This window comes from Opisthocomus hoazin, unplaced genomic scaffold, assembly GCF_030867145.1.
Source record: "Opisthocomus hoazin isolate bOpiHoa1 unplaced genomic scaffold, bOpiHoa1.hap1 HAP1_SCAFFOLD_100, whole genome shotgun sequence".
In the NCBI taxonomy this organism is placed as follows: domain Eukaryota; kingdom Metazoa; phylum Chordata; class Aves; order Opisthocomiformes; family Opisthocomidae; genus Opisthocomus; species Opisthocomus hoazin.
This window is the reverse complement of record NW_027448917.1, coordinates 36,415-61,754: the sequence shown is the minus strand read 5'-3', so window position 1 is coordinate 61,754 and position 25,340 is coordinate 36,415. Positions and strand designations below refer to the sequence as shown.

The following is a 25,340-nucleotide window of genomic DNA, read 5'->3' as shown; positions in this document are numbered from 1 at the left end:
ATGGTGACTGACCTCTCTGTCTCTATCTTGATCCATGAGCTATTCCATGTTATTTTCTCCCTTTTATCCACAGATGGGAAGTGCTGGAGTGTGGGGGATGGTCAGGGAATAATGTGCTGGGACAGCTTCCATGGGGTGCCCAGGGAACATGGCACAGATCGGGCCTCTCTCTTCTGCACATTTCATGCTTTGCTTCCTTCACTGTGTCATCTGGCTCTGCACCACGCACACCCTCCTAGGTGTCCTCACTCTGCACACTGAAACAGCTGAGCTCTACATGGGTGTTTTCCTCTCCCAGACACTTTCCTGCCCAGCCCAAGCCAGCCCTTCCCCAGCTTTCTCCACCTCCCCTGCATTCTCACCATCCCAGTGTAGGAGAATAGTCCCCACAGAAGTTCCCTCCATTGGCTGCTTTAGAACTCTGAACACTCATCCCACAGCCCCAGACCCTATGAAGGGCACCGGAGCTCCTGGGGAGCAGAGAGAGGTCTCAGCCTTCCCCATCAGCCCCAGGGCTGAGGGCCAGCCACAGCATGAGGAGACAGAGACCAGTGTCTCCCACTGTCCCCTCCTCTTGTCTCTAAGAGATGCTTATTGAAAACTATTGCATGTCCCTCTGAGCCAGCCCCTCTCCCCAGCACAAGACTCCTGGCCAAGGGGCTCCTCAGGCTGCTCCTGCTGCCGCAGCCATGCTGGCCTTGTCTGGTCTCTCTTTCTCCCTCCCCATGCTCCACACCAGACCATGAAGTGGCAATGCTACTCTGCAGGGCAAGTGTGTTGTGGCACCTGAAAGCCACGAGGAGACTGTGCAGGGAGTTCCCTACTTGTCATTCACCATTTCCATTGGAACTGGGTACTCACCGTTGGAGACACAGGACAGGCCATTTCCACAAACATCGCCCCATGCCCACCTCCCCTCATCCCATGGAGAACCCTTGCACAGTAGCACGGCCTTGGGCAGAAAATTATGTAGCATCTCCCTGATCTCAGCTTTCGGAAAAGAGCCCAAACTCCAGACACTGGCATTGACAAAATCCCCTTTTATTAGAAAGGTTTCAACAGGGAGGCCACCTGTACTTACATGCCACACCAATGTGTAAAGACCCTTGGGTCATCAGACTTCATTCATGCCTCAGGAGAAGTGGGGAGGATGCAGACATTCCTGGAGAAATAGAATTGTCACAGATAAAATGCCCAAAGAACAGGAGGTCTCCTAGATACATTGGAAATCACTTGTGAAGAGACATGGGGAGCTTATTGCTTCTGAAAGAATCCTGATTGAATGAGCTTCTTCAGGGCATCTTTGAGCTCCTGGTTCCTCATGCTGTAGATGAGGGGGTTCACTGCCGGAGGAACCACTGAGTAGAGGAATGACAATACCAGGTTCAGGGATGGCGAGGAGATGGAAGGAGGCTTCAGATAGGCAAACACTGCAGTGCTGTTAAACAGAGAGACCACGACCAGGTGAGGGAGGCACATGGAAAAGGCTTTGTGCCGTCCCTGCTCAGAGGGGATCCTCAGCACGGCCCTGAAGATCTGCACATGGGACAGCACAATGAAAACAAAACACCCAAAAGCTATAGAAGCACTAACCCCAAGAAGCCCAACTTCCCTGAGGTAGGAGTGTGAGCAGGAGAGCTTGAGGATCTGTGGGATTTCACAGAAGAACTGGTCCAGAGCATTGCCCTTGCAGAGGGGTATGGAAAATGTATTGACAGTGTGCAGGAGAGAATTGAGCAAAGCACTGCCCCAGGCAGCTGCTGCCATGTGGACACAAGCTCTGCTGCCCAGGAGGGTCCCGTAGTGCAAGGGTCTGCAGATGGCAACGTAACGGTCATAGGCCATGACGGTCAGAAGACAACACTCTGCTGTGAGCAAGAAGGAAAACAGAAAAAGCTGGGCAGCACATCCCAAGTAGGAAATGGCCCTGTTGTCCCAGATGGAATTGGCCATGGATTTGGGCACAGTGGTAGAGATGGAGGCCAGGTCAAGAACAGAGAGGTTGAGGAGGAAGTAGTACATCGGGGTGTGGAGGTGTTGGTCGCAGGCTATGACAGTGATGATGAGGCCATTGCTGAGGAGGGCAGCCAGGTAGATGGCCAGGAAGAGCCAGAAGTGCAAGAACTGCATCTCCGACGTGTCTGCAAATGCCAGGAGCATGAGATCAGTGACAGTGCTGCCATTGGACATTTTGTCCCTCTGGAAATAGAAACACAGTCCAAGGAGTAAAAGGCAGTGACAGTTCAGGTGATTCTTCTGCGAGTCATTACTATTAGACCCTCCCCCTGCTACACACACACCTTCTTTTCTCTTTCTGTGAGAATTTACTTCAGCTCTGTGACTGAATCTCTGGTTGCTGCTCCGTGACTGTGCTGTGAGGAGAAGGACCTCTTCCCACGGGCTGTTAAGGAGTCAGCCTTGCTCTACAGATGGGGGTTCATGGGTGTGGTGGAGGAAGGGACCTGTCTGGGTGTTTGTCAGATGAAACTGCTCCTTACTCAAAAGGGCTGGCCAGCACCTGCACTCCCTGCCCTAAGGAACTGAGATAGTAGAAGGAAGTTTGAAAAGTTTGTGATTTTTTAACAGCTCCCCTCATCTCACCTTGGGAATGTTCTCGGATGTCAGAAACCCTCAGCATTTCAGCTGCACTCAGGGAGAACAGGGCTGCCCAGCTGCCCTGGGCTTGCACTGTTCTGAGATGGAGAGTGATCGCACTCCCACGTTATCTTGAAAAGCCACCAGACAGCTGAGAGCAGAGGGATCCACAGCAGACCATCTAACATGTCACCCTTTCCTGACATCTCAGCACATCACTTCTAATCAAGGACACCTGCAGCTCAGTTCACCAACCCAAGAACATTTCCTCGGTCAGGCATAGCATCTCTGCACCTCTCCTTTGGAGCTTTCAGATAACGCAGTTGTGTTACGAGAAAGATTTGCATTCTTGAGGACAGCTCAGATCTTGAAACGACACATCAAGAAGATAGCCATGTGTCCTAATGGTGGATTCAGATTATGGGAAAAATTACTTGTTCTCTGGGCTCACAGACTTCACTGCCCACAGCCCCACAGCTTAGACACAGCTGACACACCTCATTCGCCTGCACGGGAGGGCCCACAAGATCAGAGCTTGACTCTGCAGCTGAAACTCCCATCCCCAGAGAGCCTGACTGAGAGAGCAAGGGAACAACTTCAGTAACACAGACAAGTAGAGCAAGAAGGAGAAACACAGTGAGGCTCTAGATGAAAGAGGCAGAGGCAGCCGGGCACTCAGGACACTGCTACCTTCACCTAGCTGTGCACCTTCCAGACACCAACATTGCCAGGTCATTGCTCTCTGCCCCTGTGCTCCTCAGAGGGAACCAGGCATGTGGCTTGAGACTGTCATAGTCATCCCTCCTTTGACTTCACATATCCCCTGGTAAATATCCTGGGCTGATCTGGATCTGTGAGCAGCCCTGACCCATGCGGTGATTTCTCAACCACAGAAGGACCCTGCCCTGCCTTCCTGGGGTTTTCTCCTTCCACCCATAGTTTCTCCTCACAACTCTGCAAGGAGCTACCTGGGCAGGCTGAGTGCTGGCCCTGGCAGGCAGCAGAGTCCCTGCCCCAGCACACAGCCCCTGGGGTGCATAGACCCTGCTTGGAAGAACAGCTTAGGGCAGCCCGGGCTGCACATCCACCTTCCCAACCCTGCAGTCTTCCCTGGGAGAAGGCAGCTGTCATGGCCTGTCCCTCTGAGGGTGCAGCAGGCAGTCCCTGCTTTGCAGCACATCCTCACCTCCTACAACAGAGAAACTGTGATATTCCTCATGGTGGATCCCATAGGCGGGGAGTTGTGCCAGCTTGAGGAGATCTTTCCACAAAGTGCAGACACATTGTCCTTGATGCAGAGACTTACTGTGTGAAAGGCTGAAAAGATTTCTCTCCCCCTCTGAGCTCTCGGCATCCTCTCACCCCACGCTGTCTTTAACCTCTCTCTGCCTCACTCCTCTCTCCTCACTGCCTGCAGGCAGTGCCCTCAGCCCTGCTGTGCTTTGCACAGGAGCTGCTCCTGGACAGAGCTGTCTCTCTGCAGCTCTGCCTGCTGCCATGAGCTCCCTCCACCCCAGGAGCCCAGCCCAGCTCAGCAGCAGAGGACCAGCCCAAGGCACTACTTTCTCTACCGTCTCTGTTCTCCCTTGAGATGTCTTTTGGTCTCCAGGACAACTTGCTGTGAAACAAGCTGAAGCATCACTGATGTTGCCTCCCTCAGCTGGGGAGAGACACTTGGTTTTGACAGTGGCATTTCTGCTCTCAGAGAAAGGGTTAGAAACAAAAATCTTCTTTCCTTGTCTCATCGTCACAAAGGAAAACCAGAATGTGACAGGGAGTGATCTCCTTTACCCCTGCTGAAGGAAGGGATACAGCCTGGTCATTCAAGGCATCTCATCCTTGGTTTGAAGTCCTAGAAGAGGACTCAGGTCTCTCTCATGCTCACCACAAAACCCACAGGAGGTGGGATTTCTCTTGTGTCATTCAGATGGGCACCAGCCTGCATGGCAGCTCCTTGTCTCAGCTCCCTGCTAATTCTTGGAGATAGAGGGCAGGAGGAAGATGTGCAGACACAGACACCTGGTGACATGTTTGATTCCAGAGGTGACCATGCCTGCTGGTAACTGCAAGCTCCATTAGAGCCTTCCTTCCTAAGGTCAGCTTCACCTCCAACACAGGCCCTCAGGGCTGCAGAGACACAGCAGACAGCATACCCCTCTCCTGGCCTTGCCAAAAGCAGGGTTTGCTCTCTTGGTGGGCACCTCATTTCTCCTTTACATTGCCACCTGCCATCCCCTCCAGCATGTCTCTGCTCTGAAGCAAAGCCTTTGCACACACAAGGCCTTGGGCACTTGGTAGCAGGTTTCTTTCTGCAAGTCTGCTCTCAGCCCAGATGGGCCACAGCTGAGGTGCTGCAGCCCAGCCATGCACCAATGGCCTCGACCTCAGACACAGAGAGGAGGAGCTGGACCCCCCCAAGCTATCTCTTCATCCCACTTGGAGGGAAGAACAGCTGAGGAAATTTGGGACAGCTGACATGATTGGTGTGCTGTGATGGGTGAATACAGACAAGAAGGAGTGAGAGGACAGAAAGAGAGGTGTCCTCAGTGTGAAGGAGCTTCTTAGATGTGTGGAGCTCCTCTATGGGATGAACAATTTGGGTAAGCCCTTATGGGTCAGGTTCAGAGCAGAGTCTGGTAAGAGTGATGCTCTGGTGGGAGATAAAGAATGAATTAATGTCCCTTTGCTGACTTTAATCACCTTGGCATTCCCTGGAATGTGACCACAACAGCGTGCAATCAGTGCTGGAGGTGTCTGGAGGATCTTGGTCAAAACAAAGTTTGGGAGACTAATCTTTGTAGCTCAGCTGCCAGACTGATCAAAAATGGTGATGGTCATACGCATCTGCTACTCACACAGAAGGGAGAGCTGATCATGGATGTGAAATCCAGAGTCAGCCTTGGCTGTCGTAACCATGAAATAGTGGGGTGCCACTTCCCACAGGGAACGAGAACAGAAGACTGTAGATGTTAGACCTCAAATTGTTGTCCCAAAAGTGTGATTGTTTACCCGGTGTGCAGTAAGCCAAGATAAACTCAGAGCACAAATATTTTCTTTGTTGCAGGTATGCACAGATGTGGGTGCTAGGTGATAATTTCACAAAGCTAGCACACAGCTTAGCAGAGTCAAAAGGACTGTGTACTCTGGGATTCACAGAGGACCTGCGTATGTCTGAACTTCCTGGGAATCCCCCAGGGCATTCCCCGCTCCTCATTTTTCCTGTTGGTCACTGCAAGGATGTTGTATCTCCATCCACCACAAGAGCCATGGGAGCTGTCCTGCCCCACCTCAGCTCTTATTCCACTGATGTCACAGCTCTGCAATGGCTCTTCATGCACCTTGGGCCATGGGCTTTGTTGTCCATTTGGGCTACAGCTCTTCAGTTTTGGCACTAGGGACAGGGTAGATTTTCATGTGGAAACCTGGTACCCAAAGATGTGACCCCTTGTGTGAAAGGCTTTTCTCCACAGCAGAGGCATGCTGCAGTGGATGGCAGATGGCAACACAATGATGAATGATGGTTCCACAACAAGAACAAAAGCTGCAGTCCCCAAAGGCCAGAGAGAAACAGGCCTGGGCTGGGCAGCCCTGGCAGGGGAGGGGCAGCATCTGGGGCCTTGTCGTGGAGGCTGGTGGGGAGCCCCTTTGGCCAACTGAAATGATAGAAGATGATCATATTTAGGACAACTCAACCTGTACCTACAAAGTAGGCTTAGGGTAGTTGATGGAGGTGTTCATCTGATGAAACTGAGCCATGTGCCACGGGGGGAGCTCAGTCTGTCAATCTCTTCTCCATCAGCTGTATTTCCTGCATCTCCGCTAAGTGGAACCGAAGGTTTCCCCATGGACATCCCTACACTGCCTAACCTATTCCAGGGCAGCTGCCCAACTTCATGGCCAACTCCAGGCCTGTAGTGCTCCCTCAGATGCCAAAGCTGCCCAGCACCACTGGAGTGTACAGCTGGCTGGACAGTGCAGGACCTGCAGGACAGCTACTCCCCCTGAGAGCTGGTCCATAAAAGACACCCCAGGGCATCTCAGGGAGATTTGGGGCGTGTGAGCAAGGGTCAGACTGCCAGCCCTGCAGTGAGACAAGGTCTGTCCAATGTCTTTCCAGCAGATGCAGGTGGTGCATAAATCTGAGGAAGATCACAGCAAGGTCTCCACTTGTGTGCCAACACTTTGAAATGCTGCTGATCCTTCTTACTCTCATCCTTTATTCACCCTCCTGATGATACAATCAAGGAACATGGGTGTTAGAGATTGATCACTGGAGAGAGTCCAGAGGAAGACTACGAGGATGAGGAGGGGACTGGAGCATCTCTCCTATGAGGAGAGACTGAGGGAGCTGGGCTTGTTCAGCCTGAAGAAGAGAAGCCTGAGAGAGGACCTAATATACTCTTCTAAATTTCTGCAGGGTGGGTGTCAGGAGGATGGGGCCAGACTCTTTTCAGTGGTGCCCAGTGACAGGACAAGGGGCAGTGGGCACAAACTGAAGCAGAGGAAGTTCCAGCTGAACACGAGGAAGAACTTTTTCCCTCTGAGGGGGACGGAGCCCAGGAACAGGCTGCCCAGGGAGGTTGTGGAGTCTCCTTCTCTGGAGATATTCAAGACCCGCCTGGAGGCGGTCCTGCGCAGCTTGCTGTAGGCGACCCTGCTTCAGCAGGGAGTTGGACTGAGTGATCCACAGACGTCCCTTCCAACTCCTACCATTCTGTGATTCTGTGATTCAGTGATTGTAGAGGAGACTGATTATGACTATAGAATAGAATAAAATCATAGAAATAGACCATAGTTTCATTTGTATGAATACAGGTGTGTTAGGAAACCATACGACCATGGAATGCTCCACTCAGTTGTCCCCTGTATAGGCCTTATCATGGTTGGGTTAATAACCAACTGACCTAGCATAAGAGAAGAATAAGGTGTAGCAAGATGAATGTCATAGGTCAATAGGTTACGTTTTAGAAATAGGACTAAGTTTAACAGAACATCTTGAAGTCTCTCGAAGTCTTTCTCAGGATTGTACCAAACAGAATTCACAGAAGAAGATGAAGGACAGATGACAACCCCGAGACGACCCTGAAACCGAGCAGGACCTGCAACCAGCGAGGGAGAATTCCACAAAGACAGAAGAATAGAGAGAACTTAAGAAAAGATATACTTAAAGAAACAGAATGGTTGCTTAGAAACTTATGAAGATTCTAGACTTGGTGTAATCGGTTTAATAAATGTATATAAACTGGTCTAATGAGTTGAGCTTTGCCACTCACTGAGGTGATGACCCAGCTCTGAGTTGAGAACAAAGCAACACCTAGTGTAACCCAGTCATGGTACAGTAAAATAGTTAACAAGGGGAATGATTTTCACAGTCTACCTGAATCACACCATGTCCATAGTCATGCACTTTCTCAGCAGCACCTTGTCCTGCCTGGAGATCAGCTTGACCTCCTCCACAGACGCGCATGGACTGCAGAGACACCATGGGCAGCAAAGCCCTCTCCTGTCAGGACTGCAAAGGCCGGCCCAGTTTCTCTCTTGCCTTGGGAAGCATGTGATTTTCTCACCTTGTGGGCACCTCATTTTGTGCTTGTGTTGCCAGCTGCTGTCCACTCCATGTCTCTGGTGTGAATGGAAGCCTCTACTTGCACAGGGTCTTGGGTTCAAGATCAGTGGCAGGCTTGAGCTTAGCGCTTGCACCACAGCTGAGGTGCAACACCTCAAAAATGTATCAGTGCCCTCAGCCTGGGGCAGAGACAGGAGAAGCTGAAGCCCTGTGTGCTGTCACAGAGCTCCAACATTGATGCAGTACCTGCTGAGGTGTGTGGGACAATGTGGTGGTTTAAGCCCAGATGGCAACTCAGCCCCGAGCAGCCGCTCGCTTATTTTCCCCTGAAGGGACAGGGGAGAGAATCAGAAGGGTAAAAGTGAGAAAACGCATGGGTTGAGATCAAGACATTTTAATAGGTAAAGGAAAAGTCACAAGTGCAACTAAAACAAAACAAGGATTTCCTTCACTACTTCCCATAGGCAGGTGTTCAGCCATCTCCAGGTAAGCACAACTCCATCACATGTAAAGGTTACGTGGGAAGACAAAAGCCAGAACTCTGAATGTCCTCCCATGTTATCCTGAAAAGCCACCAGACACAGCTGAAGAGCAGCAGGATACACAGCAGACTACTAAACATCTCACCCTTACTCAAGGTCTCAGCACCCCACTTCTAGTCAAGGACACATGCGGCTCATTTCACCAACCCAAGAGCATTTCCTCAGTTGGGCGTAGAATCTCTGCGCTGCTTCATGGGGCTTTTCAGATAACACAATTGTGTTATTAGAAAGATATGCATTCTTGAGTCCTGCTCATAGCTTTGAAGAACACCTCAGGAAGATAGCCATGTGTCCTAGTGATGGATTCTGACTATGGGAAATCTAGCTTGTTCTCTGGGCCCACAGACTTCACTGTCCTATGTACCACAGCTTAGAGAAGACTGGCGCACCTCATTCCCATGGACACGCCTGCCTGGGAGGGCCCACACAATCAGTGTCTGACTCTGCAGCTGAAACTCCCATCCCCAGAGAGCCTGATGGAGTGAACATGGGTACTACTTCAGTAACACAGACAAGTGGAGCAGGAAGGAGAAATACATTGAGGTTCGAGACGAAAGAGGCAGAGGCAGCCAGGCACTCAGGACACTGCTACCCTCACCCAGTTGCACACATTGCCAGGTCGTTGTGCTCTCAGTCCCTGAGATCCTCAGAGGGAACAGGGCAAGTAACTTGAGAGCTTGATAGTCACCCCTTCTTTGACCTTCCCCTTCACATATCAACAGGAAAATATCCTGGGGAGATCTGGATCTGTGAGATTCCCTGACCCCATGTAGCTGTTTCTTGATAGCAGAAGGAACCTGCCCTGCCTTACTGGGGTTTTCTGTTCCTCACACAGCTTCTCCTCGCAGTAACCTGGGGAGCTCCTTGGGCAGGCTGAGTGCTGACCCTGGCAGGCAGCAGAGTCCCTGCCCCAGCACAAAGCCTCATGTTTGTGCAGAGACCCTGTTCTGCAGGACAATTTCGGGCAGCCCGGGCTGCACATCCACCTTCATAGCCCTGCAGCCGTCCTTGCGAGAAGGGAACTGACTTGCCCTCTACCTGTCGTGGTGCAGCAGGCAAGTCCTTCTTTGCAGCACATTCTCACCTACAGCAAGAGAAAAACTGTGATATTCCTCAAGGTCCATCCCGTAGGCTGGGGGGTGTGACAGCTTTAGTAGATCTTTTCATAAAGTGCAGATATGTTGCCCTTCACGTGGAGACTTACCGTGTCAATGGCTGAAAAAATCTTTCTCTCAGTGAGCTCTCAGCATCCTCACACCCCAGACTGCCTTTAACCTCTCTGCCTCACTCCTTTCCCCTCTGTGTCTGCAGGCAGTGCCAGCAGTCCTGCTGTGCTTTGCAGAGGAGCTGCTTCTGGGCAGAGCTGTCTCTTTGAAGTGTTTCCCTGTTGCCATGAGCTCCCTCCATCCCAGGAGCCCAGCTCAGATCAGCAGCACAAGACCGTCCAATGTGTCTCTGGTTCTGCCCTCTCCGGGCTCCCCCCAGGGAACCTGCTGTGAAACAGGATGAAGTCATCACTCATGTTCCCTCCCTCTGTTAGGGAGAAACACTTCTGTTCTACAGTGTCATAACTTTATTGGAAAAAGAGTAAGAAACAAAAGTCATCTTTCCTTGATCCATCATTAGACAAGACAACCAGAGAGTGACAGGGAGAGATCTCCTTTACCCCTGCTGAGGGAAGGGTTTCAGCCTATTCATCTGAGGCATCTCATCCTTGATCTGAAGTCCTGGAGCTAGAAGAGGACTCAGCTCACTCTCATGCACACCACAAACCCACAGGAGGCGGGATTCCTCTTGCCTCAGTTCAGATGGGCACCAAAAAGGCTTCTGCATGGGAGCTCCTTGTCTCAGCTCCCTTCATTATTAATAAACATGGAGGGCAGGAGGAAGAACTTTAGACACAGATACCTGGTGACAGGATTGATTTCGAAGGTGACCAAGATGCTTGTGGGCAACTGCAAGCTCTATTGGAGCAGTTCATAGAGACACAGCAGTGTCTGAGGGCACCTTCCTGGAGGCTGGTGGGAAATGCCTTCGGTCAACTTCAATGACAGAAAGTGCCCACATTCAAGAGAACTGAACCTGCAAATATTTATATATGTCCAGGGCTGTTGATCGATGTAATCAGCTTGACCATATGGAGTCCTGCGGCACAGGGAGAGGCAGGTCTCTTTCTTCCTATTCTCCATCAGCTGTATTGTCCGCATAGCCTTAATAGTATGATGCGATTTGTCTCATGTGCATCCCCTCATTGCCTAACCTCATTCAGGGCAGCTGAATCCTCATGTATTTTACATTTACAGACATCTATGACTACTGAAGGTGCTAGGGCTCTCCAGGATAACAGTATGCACCTGACATGCACAGCACAGGTCCTATGCGGGAACCCCATCCCCACTCAGACTCGCTGTGTGACAGGCACCACCCAGGGCATCTCACACAGATTTGGTGCCTTTGGGCAGTGATGGAATCCCACCACTGCAGTGACACAAGTTCTGTCCCTTCTCTATCCAGTGGATGAACAGCAGAGCGTGAACAGCAAGCACTTCACAGCAGGGTGTTCACTTGAGGGCATTCCCTCTCAAACTCTGCTCGTTGTTCTCTCCTCCAGTATTTAACCATCCCTTTGATGTCACAATCATGGATCAGGCCGATAATTTTCACAGTGACATCCACACCCAAGAACATTTTCGACCTCATCTCTTCCTTCCTGAGGTCAGCTTCACCTCCACCACAGGCCCTCAGGGCTGCAGAGACAGAGCAGACATCAAACTCCTTTCCTGGCATTGTCAAAGCAGGGTTTGCTCTATTTGTGGGCACCTCGCTTCTCCTTTACATTGCCACCTGTTATCCACTCCAGCATGTCTCTGCTGTGAAGGAAAGACTTTGCACACACAAGGTCTTGGGCACTTGGTAGCAGGTTTCTTTTTGCCAGTCTGCTCTCAGCACAGATGGGCCACAGCTGAGGTGCTGCAGCCCAGACATGCTCCAATGGCCTCAGCCTGAGGCACAGGGAGGAGAAGCTGGAGACCCCCAGGGCATCTTTTCATCCCACTTGGAGGGAAGAACAACTGAGGCATGTTGAGACAGCTGACATAATTGGGGTGCTGTGATGGGTGGATACAGGATGAGAAGGAGAAACAGGCCAGAAAGCTCAGGAGGTTGGTGTCCTGAGTGAGAAGGAGCTGCTTAGGTGTGTGGAGCTCCTCTATGGGATGAACAAGCTGAGTGAGTCTTTATCAGTCAGAGTCAGGGGAGAGACTGGTAAGGGTGACGTCCTGGTGGGAGGCAAAGAATGAATTAATGTCCCTTTGCTGACCTCAGTTACCTTGGCATTCCCTGGAAGGGGACCACCATAGCATGCAATTAGTCCTGGAGGTTTCTGGAGAGCCTGGGTGAAGACACAGCTTGGGACACCAATCTTTGTAGCTCAGCTGTCAGATTGTTCAAGAGTGGTGATGCTCATATGCATCTGTTAGTCAAAAAGAATGAAAAGCTGGTTCAAGGATGTAAAAACCTGTGTCAACTGTCGCTGTCATAACTGTGAAATAGTGGACTCTGATCTCCCAAGGAGGAGAGCAGAAAAATGCAGATGCTGTGCCTCAAAGAAGCTGATTTTGGCCTACTCTTGTGACTTTTAGTGAGTAAGCCCATGTGAGCAGCACACAAGGGCAACAGAGCTCAGCACAGCTGGTCTTCAAGGACAGTGTCTTCCAGGCAGGAGACTGTGCATGTCAATAGCCAGGACAAGAAGCAGAACTATCAGGAGAGAAGCTTGGGCAAATAAGAAACTCAGGGAGAAGCTCCAAGAATAAAAGGGAGCATACAAGAGATGGATGCAAGGATGGAAACAAAGGAGGAATTCAGAAATGCTATGGGTTTTAGAAAAGCCAGAGCTCCTTTAGAGTTGACATTTGCAAGGGAGTTAAAGGCCACAGCACTGAATCCTTTAGAACAATTAAAAAAGAAACAAAGACAGTGTGTGGCCACTGCAGAATTCAGGAAGAGCAGAGGTGAATAGGTCTGAAATTATCTGTGTCCTCTTTGCCTCAGAATCCACCTGCAAGGTCTCCCTGTTCTGGGTGTCTAAGAGGAAGAACCCTAGGTGAAACACAGCAGTGGATGGAGATCAAGTCAGGGGTTACTTAGATAAGGTCAACCCTTTATAACCCACTGGACCAGAGGGGATGAGTCCAAGGATGTTGAGAGACCAGGCTGATGTCATAGCAGGGCTACTCTGATACACAATGGAATTTCATTGTGACTGGAGAAAGCAGAAAGCACCTCTTTCATACATCTTGTAGAGACCCAAGGACTGATCAGGGGAATTACAGGCTGCAGAGACAGAAGCAAGGAGCTGTGTGGCTGGGCAGCAGCTCTCTGGAAATGGTGCTGGTGGTCCTTGACTTCATTAGGCAAACCACGACCCAGCAGCAAAGGCAGCCAACAGCATCCTGTATGAGCAGGAGCCCAGGCAAAAATAGTGATTGTCACCCTCTGCTCAGCACCTTTCACACCACACCCTGCACAATGACAGTGAGACAATGGCAAAGAGGAACAGGTTCACTGAAGGGCCACTAAGGTGATAATCCTCCACTGTCCTTCAAGTGTTTGTGTGATTTCCCTAAAAGCATCAATATCTGCAACAACAACAACCAGAGAACTAATCTGCCTAAGTATAAATATCTGCAGGGGAGCAATCTGCATCTGTGGTAGCCCCTCTGAGCAATGTCAGTGGAATCAGTATTTGCAACACCTAATCCACAAGTACATGTCTGAAGCCCTTCAGATGAAGGATGATCTTGAAAAAGTCACCATGTGTATTCCGAGGCAGCATGGACACTGCTAATTTCCCTCCCCAGAGAGTAGCAGAGGCTGGATCCCCTCCTCAGGACACACTCCTTACCAGGAAGCCACAGGCATGGGGGAGCTCACCTGGTTCTTAAGGGCACATCACTCGGCATCTGTTTTGATCCATGTGGTGCTTTTCTGTGACTCTTTCTGCAGATGCGTACATAAAAAGACAGCAGTTTCATAAGAGATAACCATAAAGGCCCTGCTATGCATGAGAAAGCTCACCATGAGGCAGCAAAGAAGACTGTAATAATCACCAGGAAAATCCAGGAAGAATACAGAATTGCAGAATATCTTGGGTTGAAAGGGACCTTTAAGTCATCTAGTCCACCCCCCTACTTTGAGCAGGGACATATTCAACTAGATCAGGTTGCTCAGAGCCCCGTCCAATCTGACTTTGAATGTGTTAAAACATGCTCTTCTGTATATTCAGAATTCATCTTTTCTATCAAGCAATATTTTTAGGTCTGATATTCTTAGCATAGTCTCTGTTAAGAATTTGCATAGATTCTGCAAGAGAATCTTTCTCCTGCTCTCTCTGCAATATTTTTTTTGCTTTTTTTACTTCTTACACTCTTTTGCCTTCCATTCATTTAACAGTAAACAAACAATATTTATTGTCTGTGCAAGTAAAGACTCTTACCAAGAATATTAGTTACACTTGAAATTCTGAAATAATTGTTCTTTTCAGAGGTATAGGCAGATAATACAAAACTGTTTGCTGTGGACATGAGGCCTCACATGTTCAGAATACATTTGATATTGTACAAGTGAGTCAAAAGATTCTTTATCTGTTATTTTTAATAGACTCAAAAGCTGTACATACTAGAAGAAAAATTGAAAAACTATTTTGAAGAATGGTTGAGGTTGAAAGCTTCCATGTCCGTTAAGTTTCGGTTTACATGACTTTTCTTATGCTGTTTATGTCAATACTTAATGATCTTCCTCCTCTTGTCACCGAAAATCCAGGAATAACACCTCGTAACACCACTGTAGTGTTAAAAGGCAGGCATTCTTTATTGCAGCGCTGGATGCACGAGGGATAATTCCTGCAGACGTGCATACCTCATAACTTTTCCATGCAGTTTATATAGATTAAAAATATATATATTTATTTTATTCATGCATATTCAATATTATTCTCTTTGCCAACTGATGTAGACTTTCTCGCTTCTTACGTAGATTGTTGCGCAGACTCAGTCACCCTCTTCTATTATTTGTTTTTGGGTAGGTGGTATTACTTGAGTAGGGGGTCAGTGAGTTGGTGGTCGTGGTCTCCCCCTGCCGGAATCACCTTTTGCCCACTAGGCTCTCAATCTTGGCAAACCTGGTCAGTCTCTTCAGTCCGTTTCACAGAACCACACTCCATCATTTCTCTTGACAAAAACAGCATTACCCACTATGGTTAGCGTTAGTGGTTACCTAGAGAATAGACCTCTGTTCCCGGACCTGATGTCCAGGTGGGTTGGGCTGTACTAGGAACACAGCAGCACTGTTCATGTTTATGGTCAACTGATTCTATCACCCTGGATACATTTCCTCCTTTTCGAAGTGTTGAAATAATCATTACTTTCAATACTTCCATGTTAAATCAAATTACATTTTATTACACATTGATTCAATATCTATTGCTAATAATGATCAAATTCTACAATAATACAATTATTCATTATTCATTATATCACAGAATCACAGAATCAGAGTATGGTAGGGGTTGGAAGAGACCTCTGTGGGTCATCTAGTCCAACCCTCCTGCCAAAGCAGGGTCACCTACAGCAGGCTGCACAGGACCTTGTCCAGGCGGGTCTTGAATATCTCCAGAGAAGGAGACTCCACAGCCTCCCTGGGCAGCCTGGGCCAGGGCTCCGTCACCCTCAGAGGGAAGAAGTTCTTCCTCATGTTCAGACAGAATTTCCTCTGCTTAAGTTTGTGCCCATTGCTCCTTGTCCTGTCACTGGGCACCACTGAAAAGAGTTTGGCCCCATCCTCCTGACACCCACCCTGCAGATATTTGTGAGCATTTATAAGGTCCCCTCTCAGCCTTCTCTTCTTCAGGCTGAACAAGCCCAGCTCCCTCAGCCTCTCCTCGTAGCAGAGATGCTCCAGTCCCCTCATCATCCTTGTGGCCCTCCGCTGGACTCTCTCCAGTAGCTCTTCATTCTTCTTGAACTGGGGAGCCCAGAACTGGACAGAGTACTCCGGGTGGGGCCTCACTAGGGCATTGTAGAGGGGAAGGAGAACTTCCCTCGACCTGCTGGCCACGCTCTTCATAATGCATCCCAGGATCCCATTGGCCTTCTTGGCAACAAGGGCATGATGACTGGCTCATGGTCAACCTGTCATCTACCAGGAACAGGTGAGGTTTCTGAGTGCCAATGATTGCAAACTGAGAGCAGAGCCATCACATGTGGAGTGATCTAAAGGCTATGCTTGTTCCATACTCTTATCTTCAGCTCATTTCTCACAGGTTTTAAATTTTGCTCCTTCCAGCTTGCTGTCTTTTAGCACTGAAGTTGAGAGTACCCAAGTCAGAGCCTTGCTTTCAATTTTGTTTACAGCCTAAAGCACCCCATGGTGGGAAGACATCCCAGGAAGCTTGTAGAAGGTGAACATTCCCAGGAATCTCAGGAGGCCTGGAATACCAATAGCTGTGTTCAGGGAGCTGATCAAATGCATCGTCTCCATTTGCGTAATGGAGGCTTCGATGCCTGGTTCATGTGTAACCTCTTTCTGTGGGTGAAGACATTTATTGTGCAAGCAGGTCTGACCTCAGAGCTGGCCTCTCTTTGAGATGGACGCTGGAGTTGAGACCTTCTGAACTCCATTCCACCCTGAGCTGTCCTATAAAGTAGAGGCCCGCATAGCCACCTGCATCTCTTCTTGCAGAATGTGTAGTAAGGAAGAGGCTCATGGAAGGTTTGGTGGGGAAGAGACTGTTGGGGGTCTCTAGGGCAACCTCCAGTCTGGCGGTGACATTGTGGAGCTGAAACATGAAGAGCTCCAAAGGTAGAGATCTCATCAGTGCTCCTCCTAGTACATTTTATTTTGCTTAAAGCTCAGCCTAAAGCTCCCAAGAAGCATTTGGTGGCTGTTGCTTCTGTCCTATCTTACTAAAGCATATCCCAAAGTGTCATATCTAAACGTTGTTTTTTGAGGTGTTCAAAAAATGTGTAGATACCGCTCTTCGGGATATGGTTTAGTAAGCATGGTGGTTTTGGGTGGATGGTTGGACTTGATGAGGTCTTTTCCAACCTATGATTCTATGATTCCTATGATTCCTATGATCACTTGTCGCTACAGTGGAGAGCTTGGCTCGGTCAACCCTCCATGTAGCTGTAGGCTCATACCACGGCAACCCATGCCTCCCCTTCAGGAGGCCAGAGATGCATAATTCCCTCAGACTCTCCTCACAGTTCGTGATTTACGCTGCCTTGTTTCATCTTGGCAAACCTTGTCTGGACCTTCTTCAATTTCTCCACTTTCCTTTTGAAATGTGAGGCCCACTGGCTCCTATGGCATCTGCTATCATGATGCCCAGGCCCTTCTCCTCAGAGCACTCGTTAGCCGGTCAGATCCCTCCCCTTTCTGCTGCATGGACTTGTTCTGCAGCTTTTCCTCCTAAGTCTTCAGGTTCCTGTTTGCCAAATCCCCAGGTGTGTCAAGGTCCCAAGGACAGGACCTGCAAGAATCCAGCTTTTAAAGTATGTGTAACAATGGTCATCCTAAGTTATGGTGCTTCCAACATTACTGTAAATTAAGTTGTTGGAGATAAGAAATGAGTACTAGTGTTCATGGAGTTTCTAAGCAAGCTAAGAGCAGTGCTGTAATCATCAATAGAACGGAGGGTCCAAAATGATCAAACGCAGGTTCAGTTGGGAAATGGTAAAGAAGACTCAGCAGTTTTTTGCATAGGAGGTGATAAGGATGGTTAAAGAGTACTGGAGAGGTGGGAAGAGTGAAAAGGGAACAAAAGGGGAAGCAAAGAAATTGATTGGGACTCTTTTGGGCATCCTTGTCAAGCAGCCTTGCTTCTGGACAACACTGTCTGGATCAGGAGAAGAAAGTTGCAGCTGATCTGACTATACCAACATCTGACTTACTTCCACAGTCATGGGGTATCTGGGAGATTTCACTAGCATTCTTAAGGGAAGAGCAAGAGAGCAAGGAACCCCAGTATCATTTAGGTTTCCCGTCTCCTTCATGGGACTTGAGGAGGTCTCTGGTCTGGTCTTGCATTCACATTAGGGCCAGCTATGGAGTCAGACCAAATTGCTCAAGGCTTGATCCAGTGGTGGCTGGAAAGCTTCCAAGGACTGAGATGGAACAATGTCTCTGGAAGACTTGCTGCAATGTTTGGATGCCCTCGTGGACAAAAATAATTTCCTTATCTCTATCCTGAATGTTCCTTAGCTCCACATCTTACTATTGTCTGGTATCCTCCTGCCAAGCACCACGGTGACAAGACTGGCTCCATCTTCATGAACGCTTCCGCATAGGGACAGACAGGCTGTTGTGAAATTCTTGAGATCTTCCACTCTCCAGGCTAAACAAGGCCCTTGCCCTCCATTTCTCCTGCCAGACAAGTGCTTCAGCCTCTGAGAATCTTGGCAGCCCTGCAGAAAATCATTCACAGTTATCAACACATTCCTTGCTGTGGTGGGTAGACCCTGGCCAATAGCCCAGCAGCTTCTCACTCTTCCCTCCCCTTCCCCAGTGGGACTGGGCAGAGAACAGGAAGAAATAAAGTGTGAGAAGTTTCAGCTCAAGATAAGAACAGTTTAATAGGTGAAGAGATGTTAAAAGCCTCATCAAGTGAAACAAAGACCATCTTTCACCACCTCCCACAAGCAGACTGATGCCCAGCCACTCTCCAAGCAGCAGAATCCTTCAACAATCAAAACCTCCACCTCCTTCTTCCTCTGTTCCATACTTTTATTCCTGAGCATGAGGTCCTATGGTATGGAATATCCCTCTGGGCAGTTTGGATCAGCTGTCCTGGCTGTGTTCCCTTTCAACTTCTTTCCAGCTCCCTGTGTACTCACTACAAGGGAGCAGAGTGAGAAACAGTAGCCAAGACACTGGTGTGTAACAAGCATTCAATTTTCTCAGCTCCCAAGGGCACAGGAAACATCCATCCTCCAGGACTTCTGGTGGTCTGTCCCAGAAGAGAAGCCGTGCTGGGCTGGCCTTTATGCCTTAGCATAGTGAAAGCAAACCTGCAGCCCATGGAGGACCAAGGATGTGCTGCCCATGAAGAGAAGCCAATGCAGCAGCAGGTTTTCCGGCAGGACCTGCGGCCTGTGAGGGACCCACGGTCGAGCAGTCCATTCCTGAAGGACTGTACCCTGTGGAAAGGATTCATGCTGGAGCAATTTGTGGAGAACTGCAGCCATTGGGAAGGACCCACAATGGAGAATTTCAGAAACAGAGTGTTATGACCTGACTGCCACTCCCATTCCACATCCTCCCTATGACACTTGGGTGTTAGGAGTTAGGAGTGATGTTGAGCTTGGGAAGAAATGCGTGAGGAGTCAAGGATAATTCCCTCTGCTGCCCCACAATGCCCCAGTATGTCCCAGTGACCTCCAGGTAGGGCATGACTCCTTCACCACTGCTCCCTCAGCCTGATCATCCAGCTATTTTTTTACCCATTTTTTGTCAAGACATCCTGGCTGTAATGGCCTAACCAGGGTGAAAGGACATTGAGGGAGACCATGTCAAAAGGGTCAAAAATGGCATCCACTGTTCTTCACTCATGCACAAATGCTGATACTTCATCATGACAGCAACTAGGTTTGAGAGGCATGATTGATCCATCATCAGTCCATGCTGACTGCTTTCAGACACGTTCTTCTTTTTTAGGTGCACAGAAATGCCAAATTGACCTTGTACAGCCTGGGGTTCCCTGGGTTGACGTTCTGACCTCTTTCAACAACAGGAGCAACATTGCCTTGTCCTCACTCACAAGAGCCCTCGACCAATGCCAGGAAGTTTAGAAAGCTATATTCCAAAGAAATGTCGATCTCCCCTTATAACATCATAACTGCTATTCTTCCTGTTAAATGGTGTATTGAATTTCTCTAATTTTTCATATATTTTCACCTGTCTTCACTATTTCTAAAGTAATTTTTTTCAGATGCAGGCTACCTAGACAAAGACCCTTTCCATCATTGTCCAGTTTTCTCCTCCCTTTACTCTTTGTTCATTCAGATTCCTGCCACCTACCGAGCTGCTATTTTGACATCAGGGAGTTAAAAGTTTGCCTGCCTTTCAGCAGTCTAATTGTCTCCTTTGCCAACTCTTTAAGTGTGTTTATAACTTTTGTTTTCCTCTACATAGCCATAATATTTCTCATAAGATTATGACTTATAGGAAGGCAACCTCATTAGAGGTAGATTGTAATTACTATGTATTTTGTTTATGGAACATGATTATGCTTTAATTATTCCTTTCTTGCAAATAGGAAAACTCCTTCTGTGCCTGTGTGCAGGCAGCTCTCTATGGAGAGGAGGTGGGAGACGGTGCAATGGAGCTGTAACATCCAGCTGCAGAGATCAGCGGAGAAGGCTGATGCAAGAAACAGTGACACAACTCCCAGGTGGCCGATGAGAGAAATGTTGAGGTTGGGGAGGTGAGGAGCAAACTTTTCCATAGAGTGTCTGACCTCAAGGCACTCCTTTTCCTACCTGTCCAGATATCCTGAGGAAACACCATGGATCAGTATTGCTTGGAGAATGTTCCTACCACTTCCTCTCTAAATTGAAAAGCAATTAAAAATATACCTTAAAATAAATAAATATTTTTATTAGGCACAGGATGACATCTTCCTCCTTATCTACACTATGACAAAGCTCCTGCTAGCGGTACATGTCTTGAAGAATTGAAGAAAATTACATGAGCTTGTTAGCTTGGCACTTTCTGTATTTTAATGAGCCCCATGGGGTATTTGGTGTTTAGTTAATGAACCTCAGATACTGAGAGGAGAGAGAAAAAATGCTCAGGAAGGCAGAAGCAAAACGGAAAGTACCTGGAAGCATTGATTGGCCCCACTGAGGGCCATTACTGACAAAGCCTCCCCAGGGACTCCTTAGAGCAGAGAATTGGAGGCCATGATTGCAGGTAGGCAGAGGCACTGTGCAGGTGGCTGCATAGCTAAGAAAAAAAACCCCTTGTTCTGCTTTACGAAGCAGAAAGGCCAAGGCCTGAGCCCCAGGCCCTGGGAAGGCAGATCCTGTCCCTCACCTGTGGCTCAGGGTTCTTGCTGGATACTGCTGGATGTGAGGGTGAGCAATGAAAAGTGTAGGAAAAGTCTGTGAAACCTCCCAGCCTTCCAATGAAGAGATGAGGAAGAAACAAAGTCTAGAGCCTCAAAAGAATATTTCTCCTGCTTGGCCTCAGTGGTACAGGCAACATCCATAGTCAAGCAGACAAAGCCTTCGGTCCTGTTAAAATTTTGGCCCTGCCAGAGTCCTCAGCCATCTCTACTGCAGGCTGTCCTACACTGTTCCGTGCCTGCACCTCTTTCACTTCAGCCTGTAGATACTCATTTTGTGTTCCCGCCTAGCTGTTGTCTCTTCACCCTCAATGGCTGTTCCTTCAAATTGAAATCCAGGGGCTGATCCAAACACCCCGTGGGTGACCTCTTGCACAACACTGCTACACTTCGAGTGACGTTTCTCATTCCTCATGTCCATTCTGAACCTTCCAAGATGCACTTCATGAAGATTTCCTTTCCTTCTCACTACCAAGAAAAGCTCCATCATCTCTGAAATAATCCTTCAAGGAGTCACAGGCTGCTACTTTAGTGCCGTCAGCCTCCAATTCACGAGGCTAAAGAAGCCCAGGACCCTCAGCCTCTCTACAGATGCCCAAAACCCCTTCCTGGTAGATCTCCTCTAGAACATTTTTAGTTCCTCCCCACTGGGGAGCCCCACATGCAGACACACTAGTCCAGATGTGGTTATACCAGTGTTGAGCCAACGGGGATGATAACGCTCTTCTCTGGGTGGCCACACTCCTCCTAATGCAGCCCGGTATGCTCTTGGCCTTATTCGCCTTGAGCATGTGCAACTCGCTCATGTGGCATCCCTGGGAATGCCCAGGCCCTTCTCCTCAGGGTCACTCCTGAGCTGTTCACGTCCCCACCTCCCTCATTTTTTGAGTTATTCTCTTCCCTCAATAAGACTTGTAACTTCTTCTAAAATTTCATGAGGTTTCTATTGCCAAATCTAACAGTTTCTCATAGCCCCCTTCGAGGGAAGCTCTATGTTAAAAGCTTTTAGTTTGTGCATACCAGATTTGTGGTGCCTCTGACAAGACAGCAGCATGAGGACTTGCAGGACACTACCGGTAGAAGAAGGAGGTACCTGTTGAATGGAATTGCTGACCCAGGGAGGAATTCCCATGGTGTAGTGATTTAATGTGGTAGCTTGCAACAAGGACCAGACAGCTGCTTGCTCTCTGCTCCTATCCTGCAGTGGGATGGGGAGGAGAATGGACAAAACTAAAACTCATGGGTTGAGATAAAGGCAGTTTACTAAGAAATTAAAGGAAGGAACTATACTAAGACTAATTTTTATACTACTACTACAAACGATTATGCAAAACAAGTGATACACAATGCAATTTTTCTCACTGCCCAATGCCCAGTTGCACAGTCTGTCCCTAAGAAGCCATCGCAGAATCCGCGGAACTCCTGGAATTCATGGATCTGTCCCCAAACAACCCCCACTTCTATACTGAGCATGCCACCTGTGATATGGAATATTTCCATTGGTCATCTTGGGTTAGCTGCCTGGCTCTGCCACCTCCCAGCTCCTGCAGACCTACTCATTAGCTGAACAAAAGAAACCAGAAAAAGACCTTAGTTTCCTAGAAACAGCCATAAACTTCAGTGGTACCACCTTTCTTCTCATACTAAATACAAAACAGCAGCTGCTCAGATCAAAATTAACTCTGTCCCAGCTGAAACCGGGACAGTATCCACCCCTTATTTTCTACCATCTACCTCATGCTCAGATCCAACACTTTCCTATAAATTACCACCACTTTTGCTGTCTTTTCATTTGCACACAGAGATGTTCCTTACGTTATGGGCCATCCCTCCGTAATGTCCATTGAGTTCACTTAGCCCGTGACTTTGGGCTCCATCTGTCACAATAGCATTTCAAGGCAGGAGAGATGGCGTGTGCTGTTGGATTGTCACATGCTGCATGTGGGATAATCATGGAAGGTTGGCGAAGACGATTGTGAACATGCTCAAGTGACTTGCAGCTGGGTGTCGAAAAACACACATATCACTGTTTAGTCTTGTGTGCTTGACAAGTAGAACATCTGCCTTTAGATAACACAGGCCTGCAACAGACTCCAAGGTAATGTGTCGAACATGCTCGAGATTCCTGCCTTGCTGCGGGAAGGATCAAGGCACAGTGGAAAGCTCTGTCTGAGCAAATCCCTGATAAATCCAGGCAAAAGCAGCAGGTTCAGTAGCTGGCACTCTTTCTCTAGTAAGGACCTAGCTCTGTGGTGTCTGCATTCCTGCTTGGCTTCTGTGCCTCTACCCAGGTACTGTATCAGAGATCCCCTGGTTTGCGAGGTAGAGAAAATAAATCTACTCTTTACATTTCACCCGTGATTTTGTGGTTGTTTCTGCATCCTGTCTGTTTTGGCTTACACAGCCCCATGGACAGAGACTGCCCAACCTCTCTGGGTGACCTATTCCAGCACTTGGCTGAGCTCCTGGGGACAATTTGTCCTTCTCTCCTGTTGAACCTCTTCTCTTTCATCTTCCTCCCATTATTTGTTGTTCTCCTGCTATGCACAGTGGAGAAGAGATGGACTCTGTTTTCTCCATGGCCTTCTCGTAGCTGCTGGCAGGCTAGGATGAGGTCCCCCTCAGCCTTCTCTCCTCGAGGCTCAGCAAGCCCATCTCTCTCAGTCTCCTCACAGGCAAAGTGCTCCAGGCCCTGGCTGTCCTGAGCGAACTTTAATAAACCTACTCCATCTTGCCAGTATCGTTCCTGAATTGGGAGTCTGAAACCTGGATTGAGTATTTCAGAGAATCCCTTCCCTTGATCTCCTGGCCATGCTCCTGATCGTAGAGCCCAGGAAGCTGAAGACCGCCCTTGCTGCCAGGGCACACGGCTGCCTCCCGACCAGACCCCTGACCACCAAGACCTTTCCCACGGGGCTGATCCCAGGCAGGCAGCCCCCAGCCTCTGTAATTTCCAGCGTGAGTCCCGTGCAGGGGCAGAAACTGGCATTCGTCTTTCTGGCATTTCATGAGGGTCCTGCCAATATGTCTTCTCGTCCTCTTGAACCCCTCCTTGAACACTGAGGCCTGAGAGACCTTATCAGGAAGACTCAGGCAAAGAAGGCATAGAGTCCGTCAGCCTCATTACTGTCTGCTATTGTTGACTTCCTCTCCCCACTCAAAAGCAGCCCTGCATTTCCCTTGTTCAGCCTTGGTCTCTAACACAGCAATTCCAGCTCTTTGCTCTTGACTTTTCTTGCAGCCACAAACTCTGAGAGAGCTTTGCTTCTCCCAAAGTCATACCTGACCAGTGCAGGCTAAGTACAGATATTGCTTGTCTGTACTTGCCCTTGATGTCTGCTTTTGGGAGCTGCTTCATGGCTGCACCCTGTCTTGCAACGTCCCAGCCCTGCTGCCTCTTGTATTGTCCCTCGGCCCCACTGTGTAGCCACATTTAGGGAGAGGGTGTTTTTGAGTGGGGAATGGTGCCTATGACACGATGCCCACAGCAGTCCTTCACACTTTGTCACCCCATGACCGCCTTCTTAGGCAGCCTCTCCACGCTTCTGGAATGGCCATGCCACATGTGAGGCTTCACAGCCAGCCCTGCTCCAGGGTCTGACAGGGTCTGGGCCAGGAGAGCAGCCAGGCAGGGCTGGACTTTCCCTGGATACAGGCACTGAGCCCAGCAGGAAGGTGGAGATGACCTTACAGCGAAACTCATCCAGAAACCTTGGCTGAGCAGCCACTGCTGGAAATGACCAGTGAGAGAGGCTGGGGGGGTGACGCCCTGGGTCACCTTCCTGGTCTGTCGATGTCACCAAGTGTGCAGACCAAACCCTCTGTCCTCTGCTTGCATGTCTCAGATCCCTTCCGTCAGTCCTGGCTCTGTACCACAAACCCAATGGAGTGTGTCCTCACTTGGCATGGTCACACAGCTCATCTAACTTCTGCATTTTCTGGGCACTTTTCAGCCCAGGCCAAACCCTCTTCAGATGTCCCCAGCTCCTCTGCCCTCTCCCCAGCACAGCACATTCCAGCATCCCAGGCTGCCCTGGACCCATAGCAGTCCCCTCCACACAGTGCTGCAGAGCTCTGAGCACTCACCCCACAGCCCAAGCCTCTCTGAAGGACAATGCAGCTCTTGGAGCTCAGAGAGTTGGGTCAGCCTCCCCCATCAGCCCTAGGGCTGGTGGCATGAGGAGACACAGGTCAGTGTCACCCTGTTTCCCCTCTTGTTGTCTCAGAGAGATTCTTATGTGTCCATGCAGGCAGCCTCTCTGTGCCAGACCCTCTCTCCAGCAAAAGATTCCTGGCCCTGGGACTCCTTTGGCTGCTCCTGCTGCCCCGGTGACAGAGCAGCCTGTCCCAAGACAGGCAGAGTCCCAAAAAGAGACTGTTTCCTTTCTCTTCTCTGGGAGCATCCATGCCTCTAGCGAGCCTTTCTCCAGGAGATGGTGTCTGTGCTGGCCTGACCAGATGATTCTACCCCCTTTCCATGCTTGCTGCAGGGCCCCAAGCTCATGGCTCG

At 49.2% G+C, this 25,340-nt stretch overlaps 1 protein-coding gene across 1 annotated transcript; it reads right to left on the bottom strand.

Moving 5' to 3' along the window:
- Nucleotides 1-1,254: 1,254 nt before the first annotated feature.
- LOC142359753 (olfactory receptor 14J1-like) lies at nucleotides 1,255-2,190 on the bottom strand. Its single transcript, XM_075412171.1, has one exon. The coding sequence runs from the start codon at nucleotides 2,188-2,190 to the stop codon at nucleotides 1,255-1,257; it is 936 nt and encodes a 311-aa protein (XP_075268286.1).
- Nucleotides 2,191-25,340: the final 23,150 nt, after the last annotated feature.

Coding starts and splice junctions, on each gene's coding strand:
- LOC142359753 (XM_075412171.1), bottom strand. CDS start 2,190: ATGTCCAATGGCAGCACTGTCACTGATCTCATGCTCCTGGCATTTGCA.